The 23,107-nt window shown below is 35.3% G+C and overlaps 1 protein-coding gene across 1 annotated transcript in view; it reads left to right on the forward strand.

Moving 5' to 3' along the window:
- Positions 1-12,479, forward strand: part of CSMD3 (CUB and Sushi multiple domains 3) — a 721,079-nt gene extending 708,600 nt beyond the window's left edge. Inside the window, exons 68-71 of the mRNA XM_054816701.1 lie at positions 3,534-3,646; positions 5,536-5,623; positions 9,050-9,185; positions 10,522-12,479. Coding sequence (XP_054672676.1) covers positions 3,534-3,646; positions 5,536-5,623; positions 9,050-9,185; positions 10,522-10,681 — 497 coding nt within the window. The 3' untranslated portion in view covers positions 10,682-12,479. The remainder of the gene's footprint in view (positions 1-3,533; positions 3,647-5,535; positions 5,624-9,049; positions 9,186-10,521) is intronic.
- The last annotated feature ends 10,628 nt before the right edge of the window (positions 12,480-23,107 follow it).

Consider the following 23,107-nt stretch of genomic DNA (forward strand, 5'->3'; position numbering starts at 1 on the left):
TAATCATGTTTGTCTTGACTGTATGTGAATTTATTCTATTGTATGATGTCTGTTTAGTTTCAGCCATGTAGTTTCTATGAGGGTATTACATGCAGCAGATGTAATATTTCATGTCTTTAGGATTAGTAAAAGTAAAAGCTGTGTTTTCTTACCCAAACAACCTCCTCCTCCAAATAAAAAGGTTCCCTCAATTGGACACAGAAGTGATTGCAAATGCCCATTTTCATTCTACATACAGGCATTGCACACGTCATGAGGTAATGAATATTATTTTCTTTCCTTGTTTTGCAGATAGAAAACTGAGATCCTGTATACTAAAAGAATATCTCAGGGCAAGGGAAGTAGGGATGGATCAAGTAGGACATTTAGATGGCAGGAAGCTGATTTCTCCTATACTTAACTTGTAGGTTTCTGAAATGAAAAGTAGTTTTCTCCCCATGCAACACTTACTGGGTTTGCATTCCATCATTTGCTGCATCTTTTCTTACTTCTTTTTATTTTGGCACCTGTGCTTGCTGTAATTATAGTATACATGTCTGTCACAGGTTAGAAATGGGCATGTTCTTTTGATCAGGTCACCATGAGTGAGAATAGCAATGCTGTTATAGGGATTAATAGAAGAGAAAGGTGCAGCTTTTACTTCTTTATTTGGCTCAGGTTAAACACTCTCTTGTACACTGGGAAACCAGTTTCCAGCTATGAAGAAGCACATCGGCCTTTCACCAAGAAATGCTTGCGAATCCACCATTGTAAATTAGCAGAGAACAGTGGTGCCTTGGTCTGTGGGTAATTTTTCTCTATGCTCCTGTTTCCATCTACATACGTAATGTTCATGCTTATATACGCACACCACAGCCTTCAGCCTCATGCAAGTATTTCCTAATGTACATTTATAAGATACATCAATAGTGGATGTGATGATTGATTTTTTTTTTCCCAATTTCCAAATGATTTCTAGATGCACACTGTCCAAGCTCTTTGAAGTGACCAAACACTGTGTGATAATGTTAACACAGTCCTGAAGACAAGAGAATAAACCCTATCCTACCAAGGCACATTCATTTGAGCTCAGTGCAGCATTAACACAAAAGGAAGTCTGCTTTGTAGCTCAGACACTACCAGCCACTTTATCACTGTCCATCCGCAGCTGGACAGGGGAGAGAGAATATAACAAAAGGCTCATGGGTCGAGATACGGACAGGGAGACATCACTCACCAATTACCACCACAGGCAAAATAGACTCAACTTGTGGAAATTAATTTAATTTATTGCCAGTGAAATGAGAGTAAGGTGATAAGAAATAAAACCAAATCTTAAAACACCTTCTCCCCACCCCTGTCTTCTTCCCAGGTTCAGCTTCACTCCTGAATTCTCTACCTACTTCCCCCCAAGTGGCCCATGGGGATGGGGAATAGGGATTGTGGTCAGTTCATCACACATTTTCTCTGCTGCTCCTTCCTCCTCACTCTCTTCCCCTGCTCCAGTGTGGGGTCCCACCCATGGTAGACAGTCGTCCATGAAGTTCTGCAATGTGGGTCCTTCCCACGGGCTGCAGTTCTTCATGAACTGCTCCAGTGTGAGTCCCTTCCACATGTCCTTTCCACAGGGTGCAGTCCTTCAGGAATGGACTGCTCCAGCATGGGTCACACACAGGTCCACAGGTCTTGCCAGGACCCTGCTCCAGCATGGGCTTCCCATGGGGTCACAGCCTTCTTCAGGTGTCCACCTGCTCTGGTGTGGGATCCTCCATGGGCTGCAGGTGGATATCTGCTCCACCATCCAACCTCCATGGGCTGCAGGGGGACAGCATGCCTCACCATGGTCTTCTCCATGGGCTGCAGGGGAATCTCTGCTCCGGTGCCTGGAGCACCTCCTCCCCCTCCTTCTGCACTGACCTTGCAGACTGAAGAGTTGTTTCTCTCACATCTCCTCACTCCTCTCCTCTGACTGCTGCTGGTGTTGTGCAGTTGGGTTTTTTTTCCCCCTTCTTAACTATGTTACCCCAGAGGCACTAGCACAGTTGCTGATGGGCTTGGCCCTGGCCAGCAGCAGGTCCGTCTTGGAGCCGGCTGGCATTGGCTCTGTTGGACATGGGGGAAGCTTCTAGCATTATGTCACAGAAGCCACCCCTGCAGCTCCACCAGTACCAAAACCTTGCCACCCAAACCCAATACAGTACCTTCTCCTATGTCTCAGTGCTGTCTTCAGTTCTTTTCACATCATGGAATTTGGATGAATATAAAAATGGGACATGACCAGAATCAAGGGTACTGCAATGTTATTGGAGTTTTCAGTTAATAAAAAGAGATCTAGGTTATTTCATATGTAGCTAACACATACTAACTAAATCTAGTCTGAAGTCATCCACATTTGTTAGTCAGTAAAAATTAAAAAAAAAAAAAAAGAGGAATGAAAGCCAGTGTTTAAGTCTAATTCAATAACAGTATAATATCTGTTCTGTGAACTATTGAGTTAATAAATGAATGAATTGCAATTTCAGTTTGGTGGAATTTTCTGGAGGTGGGAGTATAATTGTTTGGGGTTTTTGTTATTTGTTTTTTGTTGTTTGGTTTTTTTTTTCTTGGTTTTGGTTTTAGTTTTGTTTCTGTTTAAAGTTTTAGCCATCATTAGCTTTTGGTGCAATATAACCTTGCATGATTCTACAAATAGATTTCATATGAAGTGAACAGTAATTTCAGTGCTCTGCCAGAAAGGAAATGATCAGACTAGAGAGGTCTTCTATTTAAAATCTTAAGTTTTGAACCGTTAATTGATAACAATGATTAAAAATGTGGGGAAAAATTCTAGACTGTATTGTCACTATTTACGATTGTCTTTGTAATGGAAGATTAAATCACTAAGGATATTGTACTATTTTGTTTTCATTCTCCAAATTAACAAATAAGGTTATTTGTGTTCTAAATATTTCTTCTGCAGGAATGAAAATGAGTCAATTAATTATGTCTACAAAATAAATAAGGTCATATACAAGTCTTATTGTCTGGGAGAAACTTTGTCATAATATTGACTGATGAAGAAATATATATTGGTATATATTCAAATTTAGAAATTTTTCATTTAGCACCAGCTTTGGGAAAAGAATTTAGATGTGGATGTTCCTGTTATCACCTTCTTTACCTGATGACTAAATTATAGATTTTGAAAGTTGGGATGCGAGGTTCAAATACAGTCTGCCTGATCCAGAACAGTATTTTCCATCTCAAATCAAATTACTGTCAGTGTTTGTTCTGTCTAAGGCTTGTTAACATAACTGTTAAGTAACAGCTGTGTGTACAGGGTTTCCCTTCTGTCCTCTGTACAGGCTAAGCTAAAACCAGTTTCTATTGAAATCCTATGATAATTGAAATAATTTCACAAAAGAATGCCTCTTGCTAAACTAAAATGTTGGTGACAGTGCTACCTTTTTTTCCTGCTTTCCCTTTTTATGGCAAGAGATTAAATGCTTATTCTTAAAGATGAAATTATTTCTCTACTCAACACAAATAAAAATTTTTGAAACTGTATTCTACAGGAGTGTATAAAAGCCAGGAAGCTCGGCTAATGCTCCACATATATCTCATTAAAGCACCCTCCCATACATCTGTGAGCAAGTTGAAAGAGGAAAAATGGGCTATGGATGGTTTTGTGAGTATATTTCTGCTACAAAAGAGAGTGAAAGCTTTTTTTTTGTTTGAAATCATGCTGGTGTTGTACACCCAAAAAATTCTGAGACATATCAAATGGAATCTTGTTAGCAATGCTGATTCATTAAATTAAATGAAAAATTTATTGTAAGATATAGGAGACCAGCCTGAAGGAAAATATGGGAATAGCCATACTGTGTAGGCACAATTACAATGCATGATAACACTGAAGCCTTTCTCTTGCTTCTCTTTGAATTTTATTCCAATATATTGAGACATTTTATCATCATGATAATATAATATCAATTTATAATAATATCATAATATATAATATTAATATAATAGCAATTGTTATCATTAGGCTAGCAGTCATATTTTACTTTTTGGTGATATTTTTAGAAATAACATGAAAAAGCTGAACTGTTACATGTATGGGAAAAACAAGATAGGTTCCTCCAATTAAGCATTAAGCCTCTTGGAGGTTCTGCGGCTGAGCTTATTCTTTAAAAGGGAGGAGAAGAGAGCATATAAGTGAGAGGAGGAAAGGTGAAGCAGAGAGGTAAAAAGAAGCAGCAACAGCCCATGAAAAGGAAATCCCTTCACAGAACAGACAGGAAAAACAAACATCACCCAAGATAATACTAAGGCTGGAAAAAGCTGAGTGTGTCAGGGGCCTGAGACACTTTATTTGCCAGAGAAGAAAGCAAATTTTTCAGAAAAGAAAGGGCCTAAAATAATTTGGATGATGATGAACACTCATACATCCCTATTACACTGTTTCATTTCTCAAGGAATCTGTCTGTTTTCTTGTTTCACCTACTGGTAATGCACTACTGGGACACCAGTATGGCTGCACGTCAAAAGAAGAGAAGAGGTGTACATTGAAGTGTACACGTAAATCCATATTTTTATAACTTGTGGCACTACTTCAATAATAATTTTTAAAAAGGTGCAAAACCAAAGCAAAAACCCTAAATCTCTCAAACAATACATATACTGGTAAAAGGGCTTAACTTCCGTTGTTTGTGGCTTCATGAGCATGATCCTGAGGTAAAAAAAAATATGGTAAAAGCAAGAAATTTACTTTTAGACTTCTAAATGCACAAATATACACAGTACAGTCCCTACATTCCATATGCTATTTACATACTGTTCTTATTTGACCAATATTTGTTGTTGTTGTTGTTGTTTTTTAATCTTGGAATAGCTCAAACAGGCTGCTTTACCCCAAAGAAAGAAATTCACCTGAGAAATGCACCCTTTCTTCAGTGAAAACATAGCTTCAGGTCATTGCTGAAGACATACTATTGCCTTGAGAAAGGGAAGCTTAAGGGAAAATATTGAAGGAACCTGCCTCAGGACTACTGAATTTAAACCTAATAACTGTCTTGGGAAGCAAGTACCTGTACATTTGAATACAATGTCTTAGCTTAGAATGTACTTACCCTAATAAGGGAGATATTCATTACAACCCTTTCCTCCCTCCCACAAGTCTTTTAGATTATTCTAGCCTATTTTACTCTTGCACCAAAACTTCATTCAATATTCTTCTGGTTTACAGATGTATAATAAGTTAATTATTGGGATAAGCACTGAGAAAGAACAAAGGAACTGTCAATTGAATGCAAGGTCTTTTTTATTTTCTTTTAAAGTAAATATTACAATCTCAATACTTGCATCCTTAGGATTATCTACAATATAAATTTTGCCATCTACTTCTTAAACAAATCAGATAATTATGAAGTATGTAAGATTCTTAGAAATATTATCTTGAATTGCCAGAAACTTTAAGGGTTTTTTTTGTTTTTAAAATGTAATACAGTTAAAGGTAGCATGAGGTAGTATATGTGACCATAAGCCACCATGTCTAAACAATTTTTTTGTTTACAGGTTTCTGCTGAACCTGATGGAGCAACATATGTTTTTCAAGGATTCATCCAGGGTAAAGATTATGGACAATTTGGACTTCAAAGATTAGGTATTCAGCAAATTCTAAGTTTTTGCCAGTTCATTGTTCCATATTCTCTTTAATTATATCCAGTAGTATAAGGGTATCTGCAGGTTGTTACCAGTATTGACATTTTATAGAATATTGAGGTATTCATATCTTTAAAATCTCATTTAAGTAGTACTTGCAAAGAGTGTTTTGTCAGAAGTTGTAAGGACTTAGAGACACCTTGCAATGTACTGCGTAGTATAGCTAGATATTTGTAATGTTTTGAGCAATGTTTTTCTATGAATATGTGTAAAATGCATTTAGTTGCACATCTTAATAACTATTTAGAAAGCCCATGTTATACAATGCTCTGCTAAACTGGGATCTGGCTCATGCTACTGAAACATTTCACCTGAGCATTTGCTAGAAGAGTGAAACTACTAAATATTTGTAAGTAAATCTTTATGTTACTGATAAGAACAAAATATTACTTGATAAGCATTTATTTCCTAAAAATTGACTTTTTGTTTCTATACATTCAGTTCTACACCAAACTAATAGTCTTTATTTACCCTTTCTTGGAGAAGACAGCTCTGATAACAGAGCTCTGGTAATAACATTCTTCTTTTTAAGAAAAAGAAATTCATTTACTTTTCTGATACTGTCCTAAGAACTGTGATATTTATCCTTCAACAAGAATTTGAATTTAGTTTGTACTGAATTCTTGAATGATAAAATACTATTGAGAATTTCTTAGAAGAGGAATTACTTTTCACTAATGTAATGGCTCCTTGGAATGCTTATCTTCAGATAAAATTCCTATGTGGATGCAAAAATAGGGTCTTTCAGCCACAAAGTATTGTCCGCTCTTATTTTTTCAGTAAAACCAGGAAATTCTTTAGTTCTTGAATGTGCTGGAAGAATTTATTAATGAATGTGTAAGGTAAAGGCATTTTTTCCTCTTTTCACAGTTCTAAGTCATAGTAAAATGCACGTCTTGGGATCTTGATTTCCAATGTATTTGCATATGTAAATTCTTTAAGAAGAATTGTTAGAACTATCTTTATGAAGAAATATTTCCTTTAAATGAATATGAAAAGAGTTATTTTCCTTTATTAACTTCTTCAAAATACTTGAAAGTCATCTAACGAAAATTAAAATGCAAAATTTCCTTGGCAAAGTGTTTTCACAGAAGCACAGAGCAGTAGAGGTTGGAAGGGACCTCTGGAGGTCATCTAGTCCAACCCCCATGCAAAAGCAGGATCACCTAGAGCACGTTGCACAGGATCACGTCCAGCCCGGTTTTGAATATCTCCAGAGAAGGAGACACCACAACCTCTCTGGGCAGCCTGTTCCAGTGCTCAGTCACCCTCCAAGTGATGAAGTTTCTCCTCATATTGAGACGGAACTTCCTGTGTTCCCCTTGTCCTGTCACTGGACACCACTGAAAAGAGTCTGGCCCCATCCTTTTGACATCCACATTTATATATTTATAAGCATTAATAAGATCCGCTCTTGATCTTCTCTTGTTCAGGCTAAACAGATCCAGCTCTCTCAGCCTTTCCTCATACGAGAGATGCTCCAGTCCCCTCATCATCCTTGTAGTCCTCTGCTGGACTCTCTCCAGTAGTTCCCTGTCTTTCTTTAACTGGGGAGCTCAGAACTGGACACAGTACTTCAGATGTGGCCTCACCAGAGAGGAGTAGAAGGGAAGGATAACCTCCCTCGACCTGCTGGCCACACTCTTCTGAATGCACCCCAGGATACCATTGGCCTTCTTGGCCACAAGGGCACATTGCTGGCTCATGGAGAGCTCATTGTGCACCAGGACTCCCAGGTCCTTCTCTGCAGCGCTACTTCCCAGCGGGTCAACACCTAACCTTTACTGGTCTATTTTCACAGAATCATAGAATCATAGAATAGTTTGAGTTGGAAGGGACCTTAAAGTTCATCTAGTTCCAACTCCCCCCTGCCGTGGGCAGCGACACTCTCCACTGTTGCCTCCAGGTGGCTCAAAGCCTCATCCAACCTGGCCTTGAACACTTCCAGGGAGGGGGCATCCACAGCTTCTCTGGGCAACCTGTTCCAGTGTCTCATCACCCTCACAGTGAAGATTTTTTTCCTTATCATCTAAACCTACCCTCTTTTAGTTTAAAGCCATTACCTCTTGTCCTATTACTACATGCCTCCATCATAGAATGCCGCCAAATTTGTCAGGCAGATTTGCCTTTACTAAAGGCATGTTGGGTGTCACCAATTACCTCCTTTTGATAGACTGTTATGAAAATTGTATTTCTTCATTTGATTTTTATATGTTTTTTTCTTTTCTTTCCTTTTTGTTTCTTTTAGTTTCATTTCTTTTGTTGTAGTTTTGAGACTCTTTTCTGTAATATATTGAAAGTTCATTTATTGGTTTATATCTTCTAGGAACAGAATGGTTCTCTCAGGTTTAAATTCTATACAAGAATTAATCATAGTTAATATAGTTTTTAAAACAGTTATGGAGAGACAATCATTGAACACATTTTGTTTAGCACGTTTACCACTTCATTATTTCATGCACACAAACACAGCTAGTTTCTCTGAAACAAAATATTTTCATTGCTAGTCCTATACAATTTTCCTCACAACATTTAATTTATTTTTCTGAACATTTAATTTATATTTCTGTGTTTTAGTATATTGATTATCCGTTTCTTTCTTTTTGTTTGGTTGGTCTTTCTTTTTTAAAAATTTCTATATGTTACTTTGTAAGATCAAGAAGTCAGAAAATATTATGCCATATACAATTCTTAAAAGGTCCAGTTCAAAGCTTAAAAATTAACTTTGAAGCTGCACTGGTATTCCTTTCCTCACATTAAAAAGGTGTATATCTTGTCTGTGTAGATAATCTAGATAATGTGTTCCTTAACCATGCAGGAGACCATATTCTTATTTTTTCATCAATATCTGTCTTTAGCTCTTCATAATTGTTCCTACCTGTTTCAGTCTATGTATCAATAGCAGTGCCTAATGAAATCAACATGATGAATTTTCAGTATGCCTCATCATGTGATTTGTCCTTTCCTTGAAATAATTTTTGCCTTTTATACACAGAGTATTTATTAATTTCCGAAATATACAATCAGTAATACAATCAAACATATGTGTTATTATAAATTTGACTTTTTGTAACACAGTATATTAATGTGTATTAATAACATCCAAATCTTGGATATCATATATATTTACTGTACCAGAGTATATGTATTGTTCTCCTGACATTTTGCATCCACTTATTCAGAATATGGTATACCACACTACATTTACTTTCCAGGTGGTCTCAGCATATAGCTGTATGTATGCAGATGAATTATGATGACCAAATCATAAGGTGTTACTGAATTCTGAAGTTTATAGAGTAGTATGTGCCAGGGGTAACAGACACATATATTATATTACTTGTTTTTTTCTTATTATTCTTTTTAGGACTTAACATGTCTGAGGGTTCAAATTCTTCTAATCAACCACATGGTACAAATAGTAGTTCAGTGGCCATTGCTATCCTTGTGCCTTTCTTTGCCCTTATATTTGCTGGTTTTGGCTTTTATCTTTATAAACAAAGGTAAGTACAGATTATGTATATAGTATTCCTGTATGGCTTGGTGTTTTTGTTGACTTCAGTCTTTGTTAGTATAAACAAAATTTTCTGTAAAACCACAAAATGTTTGCAAACTATGCATGTAGACACTTCTTCCTACCTCCATTAAGGTCTGGCTTGATGACTGAGAGATCAGTTTATTGTACCATGTCATACTTTCATTCCTACCTATATAAATACTATAAATTTCTCTCTTTATGATAAGTAAATGGATTCTATATATTATTGGCATATGGGGAATAATATAATGAATAGACTTTGTGTATACTTACAGTAGATTGCCTGTATTTTTTTTTTTTACATGTGACACAATTAAGATTCATATCTTGAGTAATTTATTTTAATGCCTGCTCTGTTTATTGGCTTGCAAGTATTATGTCATTGAGAGGTTTCATTATGGAACCGTTTCTGCATCTGAAATTATTAGTTCATATGCAATTATGTTATATAGCCACTAGTCTTCTCAATTTCATTAGTCTGAGTTCATCAGTTTCATTCATGTTATCAAGACCAGTATTAGTTCTTTGGATTTAGTGTCAAGTAATCTTTTCTTATAGCTTTGAAGCATTAGATGACTAAAGAAAATTTAATCACTTTAATGACAAGACAATTCATTGCCTACTAATAGTCAAAATGGTGGTATATGTCTGGTAGCCTGACAATAATAATTGTAATATAGTCTGCAGGATAACATTAGTTTTAAACACATACCATCATTTTTAAATGGTACCACTTGTTTTTTAACTGCTTCAGAATATGAAAAAGTGCTCATGTAATTTTTTTATACATTTGTTATTAACTATATGCTGTAAGCACTGGTCTTTACATTTTATATTGATGATTTACAATCCAGTATGAATTTTGCATAAAAATATAGACAAAATGTTTTCAAGGGATTGAACTTTGATATTTGGAGTTATCTAGTGAAAAAAGAAAACATTTCAGCCACAAAGTCATTCTTGATAAACTTGTTGAGTCTTCGACGGGAAAAAGAAAATCTCAGTCATCTGGCTGGGGAATTATTGCATCTTTACAAGATTTTGTTGTACTCTTAACTATTTATTATCTGATCATCAAAGTGGAAATACCTACATTTTCTCAGGTTGTTAACTAGTTTTTCAAGTGAACAACATTTTAAATGAACCATAAATCCCTTAAACTTTGATAGAGCACTAATTCTTAGCACACATACTGTAAAAAAAATTGAGATGATATATTGTTAAATTCTGTTTAGATTCTTAAAACACATCAAGTCAGTGAGGAAAATTGCAGTTACAAATACTCTGTCTTTCTTTTACAGGACTGCACCTAAAACACAGTATACAGGATGCTCTGTACATGAAAATAATAATGGACAAGCTGCTTTTGAAAACCCAATGTATGACACAAATGCAAAGTCTGTGGAAGGGAAAGCGGTACGATTTGACCCCAACTTGAACACCGTTTGCACAATGGTATAATGTGGTAATGATATGTCTTCAAAGTCTGGAAATTGACACACAACACAGTGCGCACACAGTTCACTGATTAAAAAAAAAGAAACAAAAAAAAAAAATTAAAGCACACTTTTCAGGATATACTGGGTCACCTTTTCCTGAGGATGATAGACAAGAATGGGTTGTGGTTATTTTGTTTTGATTTTGTTTTTCATAAACTGGATCAGAATTTTTCTTCGTGTATACCATGGAGAGTTTTAAAAAAATTTGCTGCACTCCATGAGTGCTACTCACAGTTTATTTGCTTTTTTAAAAAAGGAGGTTATTCTAAAACATAAAACATATTTGCATATATTGGAGGAGCATCCACTATCAGTATTTCTGTGCTTTATAAAAACTATAATAGAGGGACTGGGTTAAAAACAAGATATAGGTAGAAAATAAAAGCTATACTTACAGGAGACAATAGGTCACTGACTTCTCTTTAACAGTCATATGCTACATCTTTCTCATGAGTTTGTACCTTCCTTTCATTTTTTCAGCCCGTTTAGTATTTTATTTTTCTTGGAAGAGTTAATTTTTTAAGTCCAGGATGTAGTATTTTGAAATCAGCAAGTACAACTTACTCTTTTCATGCCACAGAAGAAAAATTAAAATGTCATGTTCGTATTGAATGAATTTCCTTCCCTGCTTCACATCTTGCTTTTCATGTTCCAAGTCAAGCTCCTTTTCTCTGTTTCCATTAACAATACTCACAAATGGTAATGTTTCTACATTTCTTTTGTCAATCATACAACTAGACAAATTTTGCAATCAAGAAACTAGTATGAATTGAACTTTGTCATGTGGCTATGTTCCTTACTGTGAAAGATCATTCAAAAGAGTGACCATCTTACATTTTTTTTCAAATGTGAAAACATAATTTAATGATATTTCCAATTAAAAAGTGCAGTTTACAGTAACATTAGTAATCAAATCCATATATCAAAAATGTAAGAGTCCATTTTTCAATCCATGCTAGTTAAATCTAGATTGTATCACATCAGTTTATTCCTTCAGCATTTTGTTAAAATGCGTGCACAAAGCATGGCGAAATCCCATTGAAGTTGGTGAATTCTAACAGAATTCAATGAACTTTGGATCAGACCTACAAGGCCAGAGGAAGTTATAATTTGGAAATACTGTGTTTTCACATCTATTTTATCTATATATTCCATAATATATGGAAACAAAACCTTACAGCTAACGATTTTAAATTGAATATATTACCATAGTGCAATGAAAACAAAAATATATATAAAAAAAATTAAATATATATATATATATATATATAAAGCCATGATTTTATTAGGGACAATCCATTCATTTTAGGGAAAATTCAAATTTCACAGCCCTCAGATACAAGTTTTAGACATTCCAGAATCACTTCTAAGGAAATGTAATTTTTAGTTTTACAGCAATTTCATATCAGAGTTATTCAGTGGCAACTCAGTAATTTATTTGATGTAGGTCATTGTCTTCCATTCATAGCATGACTCACAAATGCTGTGTGTTAGCCAGTGTGAATTATCTGTTATTGTCCCTTTCAGACATTAATAATTCTGTGAAAATCTAAACTTTTTATTACCGTAATAGAGAGTGCCTACCAAAAATCATTGTACCCAGGATTGCTGCTTGGATTTCTATAATGTTTGATGAATTTCTTATAAACCATTTTACAACACTTTGTTTTGAATATTCATACAACTCTGTCAAACTGTATTCTACTAAAAGGATGCTGTTTTATATTTTATACCATTGGTTGTTATTTATTCTTGTTTATTCAAATGACTGCAATAACTATGATTCATTCATTAATGTTAAGGTTAATACATTTGAGATCGTTTAAAATGTTTCTTCTGCAACTGGCTACTCCTCTTATATTAATGCATACACTTTTGTAAAGAAGTATATTTTTATGAAAAAGGATTTGTAAAAGTATGATGTAAATTTTCAGTGCCATGTAAACAAAATAAAAATGGACAATTGCTTTTTTTAACCATGTTTCTTCTTTGGAAGATGAGCTTTAAACTCACTTCAGTGTGAAGATGAGAAAATAACCAAATTAATAATTCCAATTTGGTATTTTTGTGGGTCTTAAAATCATGTTAATTTTTCTGAATCTTCCTGTGAATTTTAGGTGAAGTAGCAAGACTTAGATTATCTTCACAAATAACCAATGAGCATAATGTGTAAAAGTATTTATTTACTAAAATGAATTTTCTGTTTGACTTGAAGAAGCAGATTTACAAAAGAAAAAAAAAAGTGGCCTATAGTTGTCAACCCAGTGAAAAGCACAGAAAGACCTCTTTTTTCCCACTTTAAAAGAAAATAGAAAAAAAAGAAAACCTTAGTGTTCCTCAAGGTTGCAGACAGCCTACTTTGCACATTAATTTTGCTACCTTTCTGCAGAAATGTACAGGACATACATATTAACAGGTAGTACAAGTGCATACAGTATTTTCTGATATTTAAAAAACCCCAGTGTTGTCTTTTAATGACATTGAACTGGAGAGGAGGATCTTAATTATTTTACTATAATATTAAAACTGTCTTTTAACTATTCCTTTTCCTTGCAAGCATAGAAAGTGGATGACAAATCTTGATCTGAAATGCTATTCACAAGATAACTGGGGGGGGGGGGGGGGTGTTAATATTCTTTTGTGAATTTGATGCTCTATATAAACTGAAAAGACTCGTTCAGGCCCACGTTGAAGTCACTGAAGACTGTGTTGTTAAATACATTGCAAAGAGAAGCAAAGAGTCACTGTAAAAATGATACTGTGAGGATGATGCACTAATGTTTTTCGGAGGAGATGGTATGGTTCTAGAACAAATTGGTTAATTCTGCAAAGCAAAAAAAAATCCTGTTTCATAGTGGCCAAATTTTCATGTGCAACCTAGAATCTGAAGTTAAGTTCTTCCTTTTTTTGGTTTATGCATTATATGTTTTAACATATAAAAGTAAATAAAACTTACATTGAACTTGTTCAACAATTCTTTTAATGCTTAAGTTAGTATCCAGCTTGCACTTTTCAAGAAATAGACTGACTTCATTTTAATAGAGAATAAACTATTCATAATAGATGGTTTGGGGTTTTTTTGTTGGGTTGGAATTTTTTAAGGTTTTTTTTTTTTTTGGTTGGTTTGGTTTTGTAAGGGTTTTGGGTTGGGGTTTTTTTTTGGGGGGGGGGGGTGGCGGGACTTTGCTTGCTTGCTTGTTTGTTTCTACTGTAGTTCCTGAGATGTTTGACTCATAAATTGTTTGTGTGTGAACTGTTCAATTTTCTAGTAGCAGAGTCGTTAATTTTCACTGTTACATATGGAATTTCCAGTTTCAGTTGCTTGTTTGGAGTTGGTTAGCACAGCCTACTCACTACTTCTTGTTTTTATCAGGAAGATAGCTGAAATTAATTAGATTTTTTGTCCTCCAAGTACTTTGAATACATTATTCAAGCATACTACACTGAGAAAATGTGGGGGAATGCAGAGATTGTTATGCAACTCTGTGAATCCTTTCAAGATTAAGGCAGCTTCTGCAATACTACGGACTGAGATTTAAAACTTTAAGTTTCTATAGCAAATAGCCACTAAACTGGGTAACTGCAGGTAACGAGACTAACTGTCTCTGAGAGGCTTTGAGCTCTTTTAATTCTACATTATCTGCATGTCAAGACCCAACTGATCCACTACATCTCATTGAAGTAATACTACAATCTGGTTCATTACTGGAATCCAAAAACCACATAGTATCACCTAAACTCACCAAAGTAGCAGTTCTAGTAGAACTACTCAGAACAACCAGAACATCATAAAATGGAGCTAAAAATAACTGATTTTACTTTTGTTTGTGAAACAGAGCTAGCTTTAATATTGAGACATCTTATGCTGGAGGAATTCCTTGACAACAATACAAGAAGCTGTTCTTGTCAAGGAAATTATTTAATAGCTACGAATCTTACAGCTTCTTATAGAGAGCTAAAGGGAAGTAAGGTGAGTCTATCACCAAGTCATTAAGCTATTAATCTAGATAAAAGATAGCTTTTCTTTTCCAGGTCTTAAAAGTGTATATCTCAACCCACTAGTACAGTTGGCTGAAGTGTTCTGAAGTATTCATTTTTTTCAATGTTAGTGAAATGTAGGGAATTTAAATTCTTGGATATCACTGAACAAAGTTGTCAGCAGATCTGTATCCCAGTGTGTAGATTCAGTTGTAAGTCCCTAACTGCTACCTCGCTACTACAATATCTCAGTAAAGCATAGACCTCTTATGCAGGAATATGCTTTTTTTTTTTTTTACTGTATATACTTCTGCACATGATCTTTCTATAAAAGAGGGTCTGTTCCACAACAAGAAAATCAGTATGTTTTGCAGCATGCTTCTTTATAGGATGATCAGAGTTGGAGAAAAATATGGCTAGTATCATTTGTTATGTTAAACCCCCTAATCTTTGTTAAATTAATTTGTGAAAACTGCATCTCATCAGGTCCCATGGACTTGTGCACCTTCAGGTTCCTTAGATATTCTCGAACCTGATCTTCTCCTACACTGGGCGGTTCTGCATTCTCCCGGTCCCTGCCTTCTGTGACCTGGGCAGTGTGGCTCAAGGAACTGCCAGTGAAGACTGAGGCAAAGAAGTCATTGAGTACCTCAGCCTTCTCCATATCCTGGGTAACCAGGTCACCCATTTCATTCCGGAGGGAACCCACATTTTCCCTTGTCCTCTTTTTATCACTGATATATCTATAGAAACTTTTCTGCTTGTCCTTAACATCCCTGGCCAGACTAATTTCTAAATTACTAAATAACTAATTTCGGCTCCTCTTGTCTGTTCCGCATGCTCCGTGCGTTCGCGTAGAGGCATTTCAGTTGTGCCCCCGATGAGGCTGACTTATTGGCTGGGGTGGCTGGGATTCTTTCGATGTATTCTCCCAGTGTTTCTCTGTTGGTTCCTGTTGCATCTGGAGCCCCTGGCTCATCTCCTCTAGGCTTCGAGCGTGCTGCAGTGTGTCCAGCACGTCTCTGAGCAGTAGGCTGAGGGCCCTCACCAGGACCCTGTCCCTCCAACCTTGGCACGTCATCCCACATAGTACCATGACTATCCTTACATGGTACTACAGAAAATCTAAATAGCATTTCTCAAAACCAATTTTTTTTTTTTGAGGTTTTTTTTTATTTCATTTAGGTTTGGTCACCAAAAATTCAGTCAAACATAATGGAGAAAGGTGCACTGGGTTGGTTTTCTGGTGAAGCTGGAAGTCAATAAAATCTGTATTACCAGTTAGCAATTAAACATGTTATTCTTTATCTCCTTTTACATCTTTCCCTATGAAATAATTAATTCTTACAGAAGAGAGAATTCATGTGAGGGTAGCATGATATAACATTTAGGAATACATTTGGGTTTAAGATTTCTGCACTGTATTTCTATTTATTTTACAAAATCTTTGTGTGATCCCAGCTGGCATTTTTTTAAGCAAATGAAGGCCTGTCATTTGTGCACTAAGTTGGTTTTATCTTTAGTTCTAGACTATGTATGCCACTGTTTGATCATTTAGTTCATCATCTACTTTGAACTGCTGTCCGAAGAGACAGCTAGGACAATGGAAAAGTTATTTATAATTTGGTTTCCTTATGTAGTAAAATAAGTACAATGAGTAATACCTCATGCGAATAGTTTTGAAGATTTTGTAGTGTCAAAGATTAAGCAGGACCAATATTAATGAACATTTGGTTACATAAAAAATATTCCAGTGAAGTAGCTGAGTTCCCCATTTATTATCTTCTTGATGCTGAAACTATGGCAACATAATATCCTGACTTGCTCAACCAGGAGTAAGTGTAGTAGTAGTAGTTCTGAAGAGTAAGTCCCATCATTTTGTGAAAAATTATGAATGTTGAAGACATATATCATTCTCTAGCAATTAGTTAAGTATTCAGTGCTCCATACTTTGCTGCATACAAAATCATGCCAAAGCAGCCACATTAGGCTGATTAGGTCAAAATACTTTTTATCTGAAGTACATTGAGAACACGCTTATAGAAAGTGCCCTAGCCACCAAGCAGACTGAAGAGAAGGTAACTTCCATCAAAGGAGCTGCACATCCGTTTTAAAGTAACATCTTAAACCACATTAACTAGTGTCCATAATTTTATGCTCTAGCTGCATGTCCACATTTCTAAGAATACACATAATGTTTATCAGAGAGAACTTTGATCCCAATTACCTAGTACTGATAAAATAATTTATATTCCTAAGATAAAAGATGCTATGCAGGGGCAAACTAATTATATAATCATCTTTTTTTCCAATACTTAAATGACAGGAGATTATATCTGAACACTCTAAGTCTCCTGTGGTGATTCTTGTTAGACATTATGCTTGTTTCTTTTATCACATTCTGCAGTGATAAGAGTTTAGGCAGTGAAGTGCCAGAATTCAGAAACCCGGAAATAAAAAATAAAAACAACCTCTTCAAATTGTGAAGAATAGACTCTTCTCTAAGAGAAGTATAACTCAGAAGGATTCTGCTCCTATATATCAGTTGAAGAATTTGCAAATCCATGAGGAATCACCATATTTATGGCTATTTAAGTAATAAGTCCCTAATATTATTGCTTTTATTTTCACTCCTGTGCATTCAGAAATATGTTGATGCTAGAAAAGTGATCAGAAAATCATAAAGGTCAGTAAAAAAAAAAAAAAGTCTTGGAAAGCATAAAGGAATAAATAGATTGATGTTCTATGTTAACAAGCTAAATGGTGTTATATTTGATCAGATTCTGAAACCAGATGAGTAATATCAGGCTGATGTGCCTTTATCTCCCAGGCCCTCAGAGCAGCTTAACCTGTTCATTCAACCTATACTCATGTCTTGACAAAAGTTTTTGTTCCTTCACCTCTTATCATTGAGTTATTTCTTATCTGGTTTGAAAAGTTGTTTGATCCAAAAAAAGTTTTGAAGAGCAACTTTCAGGGACAGGAAATTAGAAAATTGTTGTGAACAGGGTCCATCTTATTTTAATGACCTGCTAAAAACTATGATTTACATGCTTTTTGATAGCATTTCTGGGCTTTATTTTCATTAAAGTAGAATTAATATATCGTACCCTTAAACAAACGTCAAAGTGTAAAAATATTTTGAGACTAGCAAATTTATACTTCTTATTTGTAAAATGTATTTTAAAATGACAGCATGCCACTGTCAATGTTATGTAGAATACAATACTTATATCTAAAGTGATGGACAAAGAGAAAATGAATGAAAAGCTCTCACTGCACTTATTACTGCTATTTTTACATTGCTTATAAGTAAGTCTAAGATTGCCAAAGATGAAGCAGGACCTATGTTAGACGTAGGACTGATTAAATAAAATATATTTCAAATAAAGGAACTATGCTTTCCCTCTTTCATTATCTACTCTGGATGCTGAAACTATGTCAACATGATATAGATTGTCTCTTACCAAATCTAAAAAAGACTAATTGCACAATATCAGTCATGTCCGTCACTCTAAAATAAGATGATTGACTTCATCATTAGTGAAAAGCAAACCCAATATGTTTGGCTTGGAGTACAGAGCTTTCCTGTAAATGAAGTAATTAATACTTAGCACATGTTAATGAGCTAAGATGAACTGTCAATTGCTTTTTGAGAAAGAGATTACCTAGCACAAGAAAAATTCAGGAGAATGGGCAACTGTGCTCGCCATAGCCATGGGCTCCAGAGAATAATGCAAAGTGACAAAAGCAATTAAGGAAGATAAACAGCTGATAGATGAGGAATCAGTTAAGGCAGTTGTCTGATATCATTCCTAAGCATGTTCAGAAGATACTAAGGAGCATATATGTACTTTCTCTAGATATATTTCCTGTGTGTGTATATATATACATACACACAGTGTGTATATATATATATATACACACACAGCATACAATAAATAATAAACTCTCTATATCCATGCACACATCTAAGGTAAAATCAAGCCAGTGGTGGTGAAATTTTCCTTATTTTTTTTAATAAAACCCCAAAGTATATACAATAAATACTATATATAATATAAGCATACTATGCATATCTACTATACTACTATATATAACATAGTATGTGTATATAATACGTAGGATATATATTATATTATATTGTATAATAAGTATTTTATATATATATAATATGTAGAGATATATATTCATATATTAATTTACTTATGTGGTTAAGTCAATTCTGCAAGTAGTGGACCCTCATAAAACATTTATTGCTTCAAATTGTAATATATTTACTACATATTAAGCCATAATTGCAGAAAAATCTTGTCTGCAGATAACTGCAAAATGTAAATGCTTACAGTATTAAGGTTATACAATATACAATATTAAGGGTATACAATATCTGTAGTAACATTCTATATTAAGTGTTAAAAAGATTAGAAGTGTGAAGTATGACTTGTGAGTGCCTTTATGTTCATGGACGATAAGGTGTAGTTGTCTGAAAAAGAGTGGGTTTATTACACTGAGAAGACTAAATTAGCTTTAAAAATACCAGGATTATAAAGCTCTTCATAAAAATATGGCATGATTTTTTTAGAACAGAATATAGAAAATACAGTAGTAACTTTCCCCTATTATGTGGCAGAACTATGGGCCATACAATGTAAGTAACTCTTGAAGATGTTTGAGGTGGAATTCATCGATGTTAAAGACTGAGAGCTAAAGCTGTGATCTCACACAGTGTTCAAAGGAATTTTACAAATACACCATAAACAATAGAAAAATGTATTGTATCAAATACCACAACATCAATAGATACCTACAATGAACTTAGTCATTAGTAGCCTCATATCTTAAAAAAAACATTAAAACTTTTAAAGATCTTTTCAGTCTAGTAACATAACTCTATGCTTCATGCCTTAATTCTATGCTTTCATTCTAAATATTAAAATGCTTTCATTATACCACAATAAAAATAACCAGCTCCAGGTAACTCTGTCCTTTATCATGGTTCATGTCACCTCTGTAGGTAAGACCTGGATACCTGCCTAGGTGGGATGTCATGACCCTGACATAACTCGCTTTATTTTATCAATTAACCTTAGGTTTCAGAAAGATGCAAGAGATCTGAACCCTACTCTCATGCAGCACAGAAGTATGATGCAACAGAAAGTAATGCGCTACATACCTTCTTTTATCTGTTCTTTTCCATCCTTCAGCATACCAGAAAACAAAATGAAATCCTTTTCCTCTACATGTGCAAAACTGGCAGAATATGGTGCCTAATGACAAAGCGTTAGCCTCTTTACAGTGCTTTTAACTTCTGCTTCCTTAGCAAGCACAAAAGATGAAAAACTAAAAGAAAAAGGATAAAAAAAATAACATCACCCAAATCCTTCCCTAGCTGACACCCTTAAAAAGTGAACAGATAATACATCTGCTGTTGGACTTCATGATCTTAAGTGTCTTTTCCAACCTAAATGATTGTATGTGCAACATGAGCAAGATATAAGAATTCCGAGAGGTCTATATAGCATTTGTAAGTGATACAGTAATGTGGATTCCAAAGGGGAGCAGATTGCCAGTTCTGTTTCCTAGTCATAGCAAGGTCCCTGAAAGTCACTAAGAAAACACTAATTACTTTCTGTGGAGGGTTTTGAAAGTTCAGAGGCTTGTTTAGTGTTTACAAGGGAAGATGTGTCCAGCTAGAATCACATTCTGCTTGTTGCTCTCCTGAGACCACTTACTGTCCACAAATACCTGCCAGGCCTTGACTTCTAAATTCTAGTAGCTGAGACTCTCTAAGTACTAAATAAAGCTAACAGGTTTCTGGCAGTATTGTGCTGACATTTAAACTGTCTTTATGAAGTATTTCTATTTTGACAGAGCAACAAATTCTGTGGAAAAAAATTATTTTGTGAAAATGTTTTTACTATCTCTACCAGTCACACCTCTGTTGAGGAGATAAGGCTATATAATTCATGCTAGACATAGAAACAAAATTATAAGTTCTCAGAACTAAAATATATGTATAAAACTCTCAGTCTTTCCTTCTAGTCCATTTTTTCAACTTCAAAATCAGACTCTTCTGTAGTGTTCTGCAATAATATAAAGCTGCAGTTATCATAGCCAGGAATATAACCATGGAGTACGAAAAAGTTTCAAACAGACCTAGTAGTTCATTCAAACACAATGAAGTAGTTCATTCTAATTGTAGAATATAGGTTTATATAATCATAGAGTAATTCAGGCTGGAAGGTACCTCAGGAGTTCTGTATTCCAGCCTCTTGCTCAAAGCAAGGTCAGCTCCGAGGTCAGCCCAGGTTTCTCAGGACTTTATGCAACTGGGTCTTAAAAACCTCCAGGAATGGAAACTGCACAACCTTCCTTGGTAACCTCTTTCACTGCCTAACTGTGCTCATGGGGAAAATGTTTCTCTCTGTGTTGAGCTGGAGACACTCCCTTATAAATTTTGCCTGTTGTTTCTTGTCTTCCTGTCAGATACTGCTGCAAAGATTTTGGGTCTGTCTTCATGAGGCTATCCTCACAGGTATTAGGAGAATGACTTTAAGTCCTCCATGCAAAGTTGTCTTTTCTCCAGGCTAAATAAACCCAGCTCCCTCAATCCTTGCAAAACAAGTTTTGCAGTCCCCAACCATCTTGGTGGCCAAACCAATTCATCAACATCTTTCTTGTTTTGCGGGGGGGTCTCTAAACTGGCTGCAGTATTCTAGGTGCTAACAAGTCTTGAGTAAAAGGAGAATCCCTCAATCTACTGGCTGGATTCCTGTTAACCCAGCCCAAGATGCCCTTGGCCCTCTGCTTGCAGGGCACACTGATGGCTCACGATCAGCTTGCTGCCTGCTGCAACTCCCAGAGATTTTTCAGCAGAGCTTCCCCCCTGCAGTCAGTCTCCAGCTTGTATTGCAGCCAGGAGAATGTCTTTGCAAGGTACAAGATCCCCTATTTGTTCTTGATGAATTTCATAAGGTTTCTGTAATCCTGTGTAGGTCCTTTTGGACGGCAGCACTTCCCTCAGCAGTATTGGCTGCTCCCTCACTCACACTTTGTCTCTGCAAATTTGCTGAGAATTCACTGTGTCAGCTCCTCTGGGTCATTGATATGTATATTGGACAGGACAGGTTCCTGAATGGGCCCTTGAGGAACACCACCAGACTCTTGGTTAGGGTAAAGACTACCCTTTGATCCTGATCTCCAAAAAAATTTTTTGAAAATATCTTTCAAATCTTGCTACTGGATCAGTTAAACTGTCAACCGTTCTCATAATTGCTTATGCTTTTCAAATGATGATATATTTAAGAATCTACTCAGTTAAAACCCCCCACTTTTTAAATAGATTTATTGAAAATTCTAATGTGTTAATAAACAAAAGGAAACAACAACAACAACAACAAAACCACACAAAAATGGAAAAATAAGTGGCAACTTACTGAGTTACACACCGCACTGAGAGCTTGGGTAATACTTTGTGGAACTTGCAGTAACAGGTATGGCTTACCGATGTTCCTAATGTCATCTGAGTTTTGATTGCTTTCTTTGTAAATTTCATGGAATACGCTAACTCCTTGATCAAAAATGCAAATAGCTTGAAAATGTCATTAGGATCATTGGAATCAGTAAAAATATTGTCAGTTTTGAAGCTGATGGAATATAAATTGCAGAGCTTGTTAAGCAATTGTCTTAACTTGCAATGTTGACTGAAAATACACAGTGTTACTTTGTACAAAGAAGAATTAAAAATTGATTCAATATGGTATTTTGGAGTGGGCGTGGGGCAAACTTAGGAAGAAGGCAGGAATACCCTATAGAGTGACTCTTTCCTCTTCCTCAGTCTCTATGTCTGAGTTTCAGCAGCAGTTGATTCCTCCTACTTTCCCACCTTGTTATTCTAAGTTGTCACAAGTAAATATACTTGGAAATAAAAGACATTGTGAGTAATTTTTTTAGCCTAGCAAATTTATAACCTTCACTATTAAGTCATCTAGGCAGCATACTTGTCTGTTTATTTAAGGCATGAAACATTAAGCTTTATGGGAACCTATGCAAAAGTAGGCAAGAGAGAAACACTATAGAAACAGCTCAGGTAAAAAAAAAAAAAAGAACACCCACAAACAAACCATGAACAGCTGACAATTTTTTTCCATCACTTTACTGTTGTGACTATACTGTAACTCTGTCTATTCCCATCACCCACGTTTTTATCCAGCATGTGAAAGCTGTATATGAAAACAAGCACGAGTTAAACATAGTCTTAGAGAAAGAGGTTTCCACACAGTGTATATGGAATGTTTTACTAAACAATTAAGAGCATTTGCTTTTAGTAAAACAAGGAACTTCAAATTTTTTAAAGTTCATTGAACAAATTGTTAGACAAACAACAAAACTATTAACCAATATATGG

This window comes from Grus americana, chromosome 2, assembly GCF_028858705.1.
Source record: "Grus americana isolate bGruAme1 chromosome 2, bGruAme1.mat, whole genome shotgun sequence".
In the NCBI taxonomy this organism is placed as follows: Eukaryota; Metazoa; Chordata; class Aves; order Gruiformes; family Gruidae; genus Grus; species Grus americana.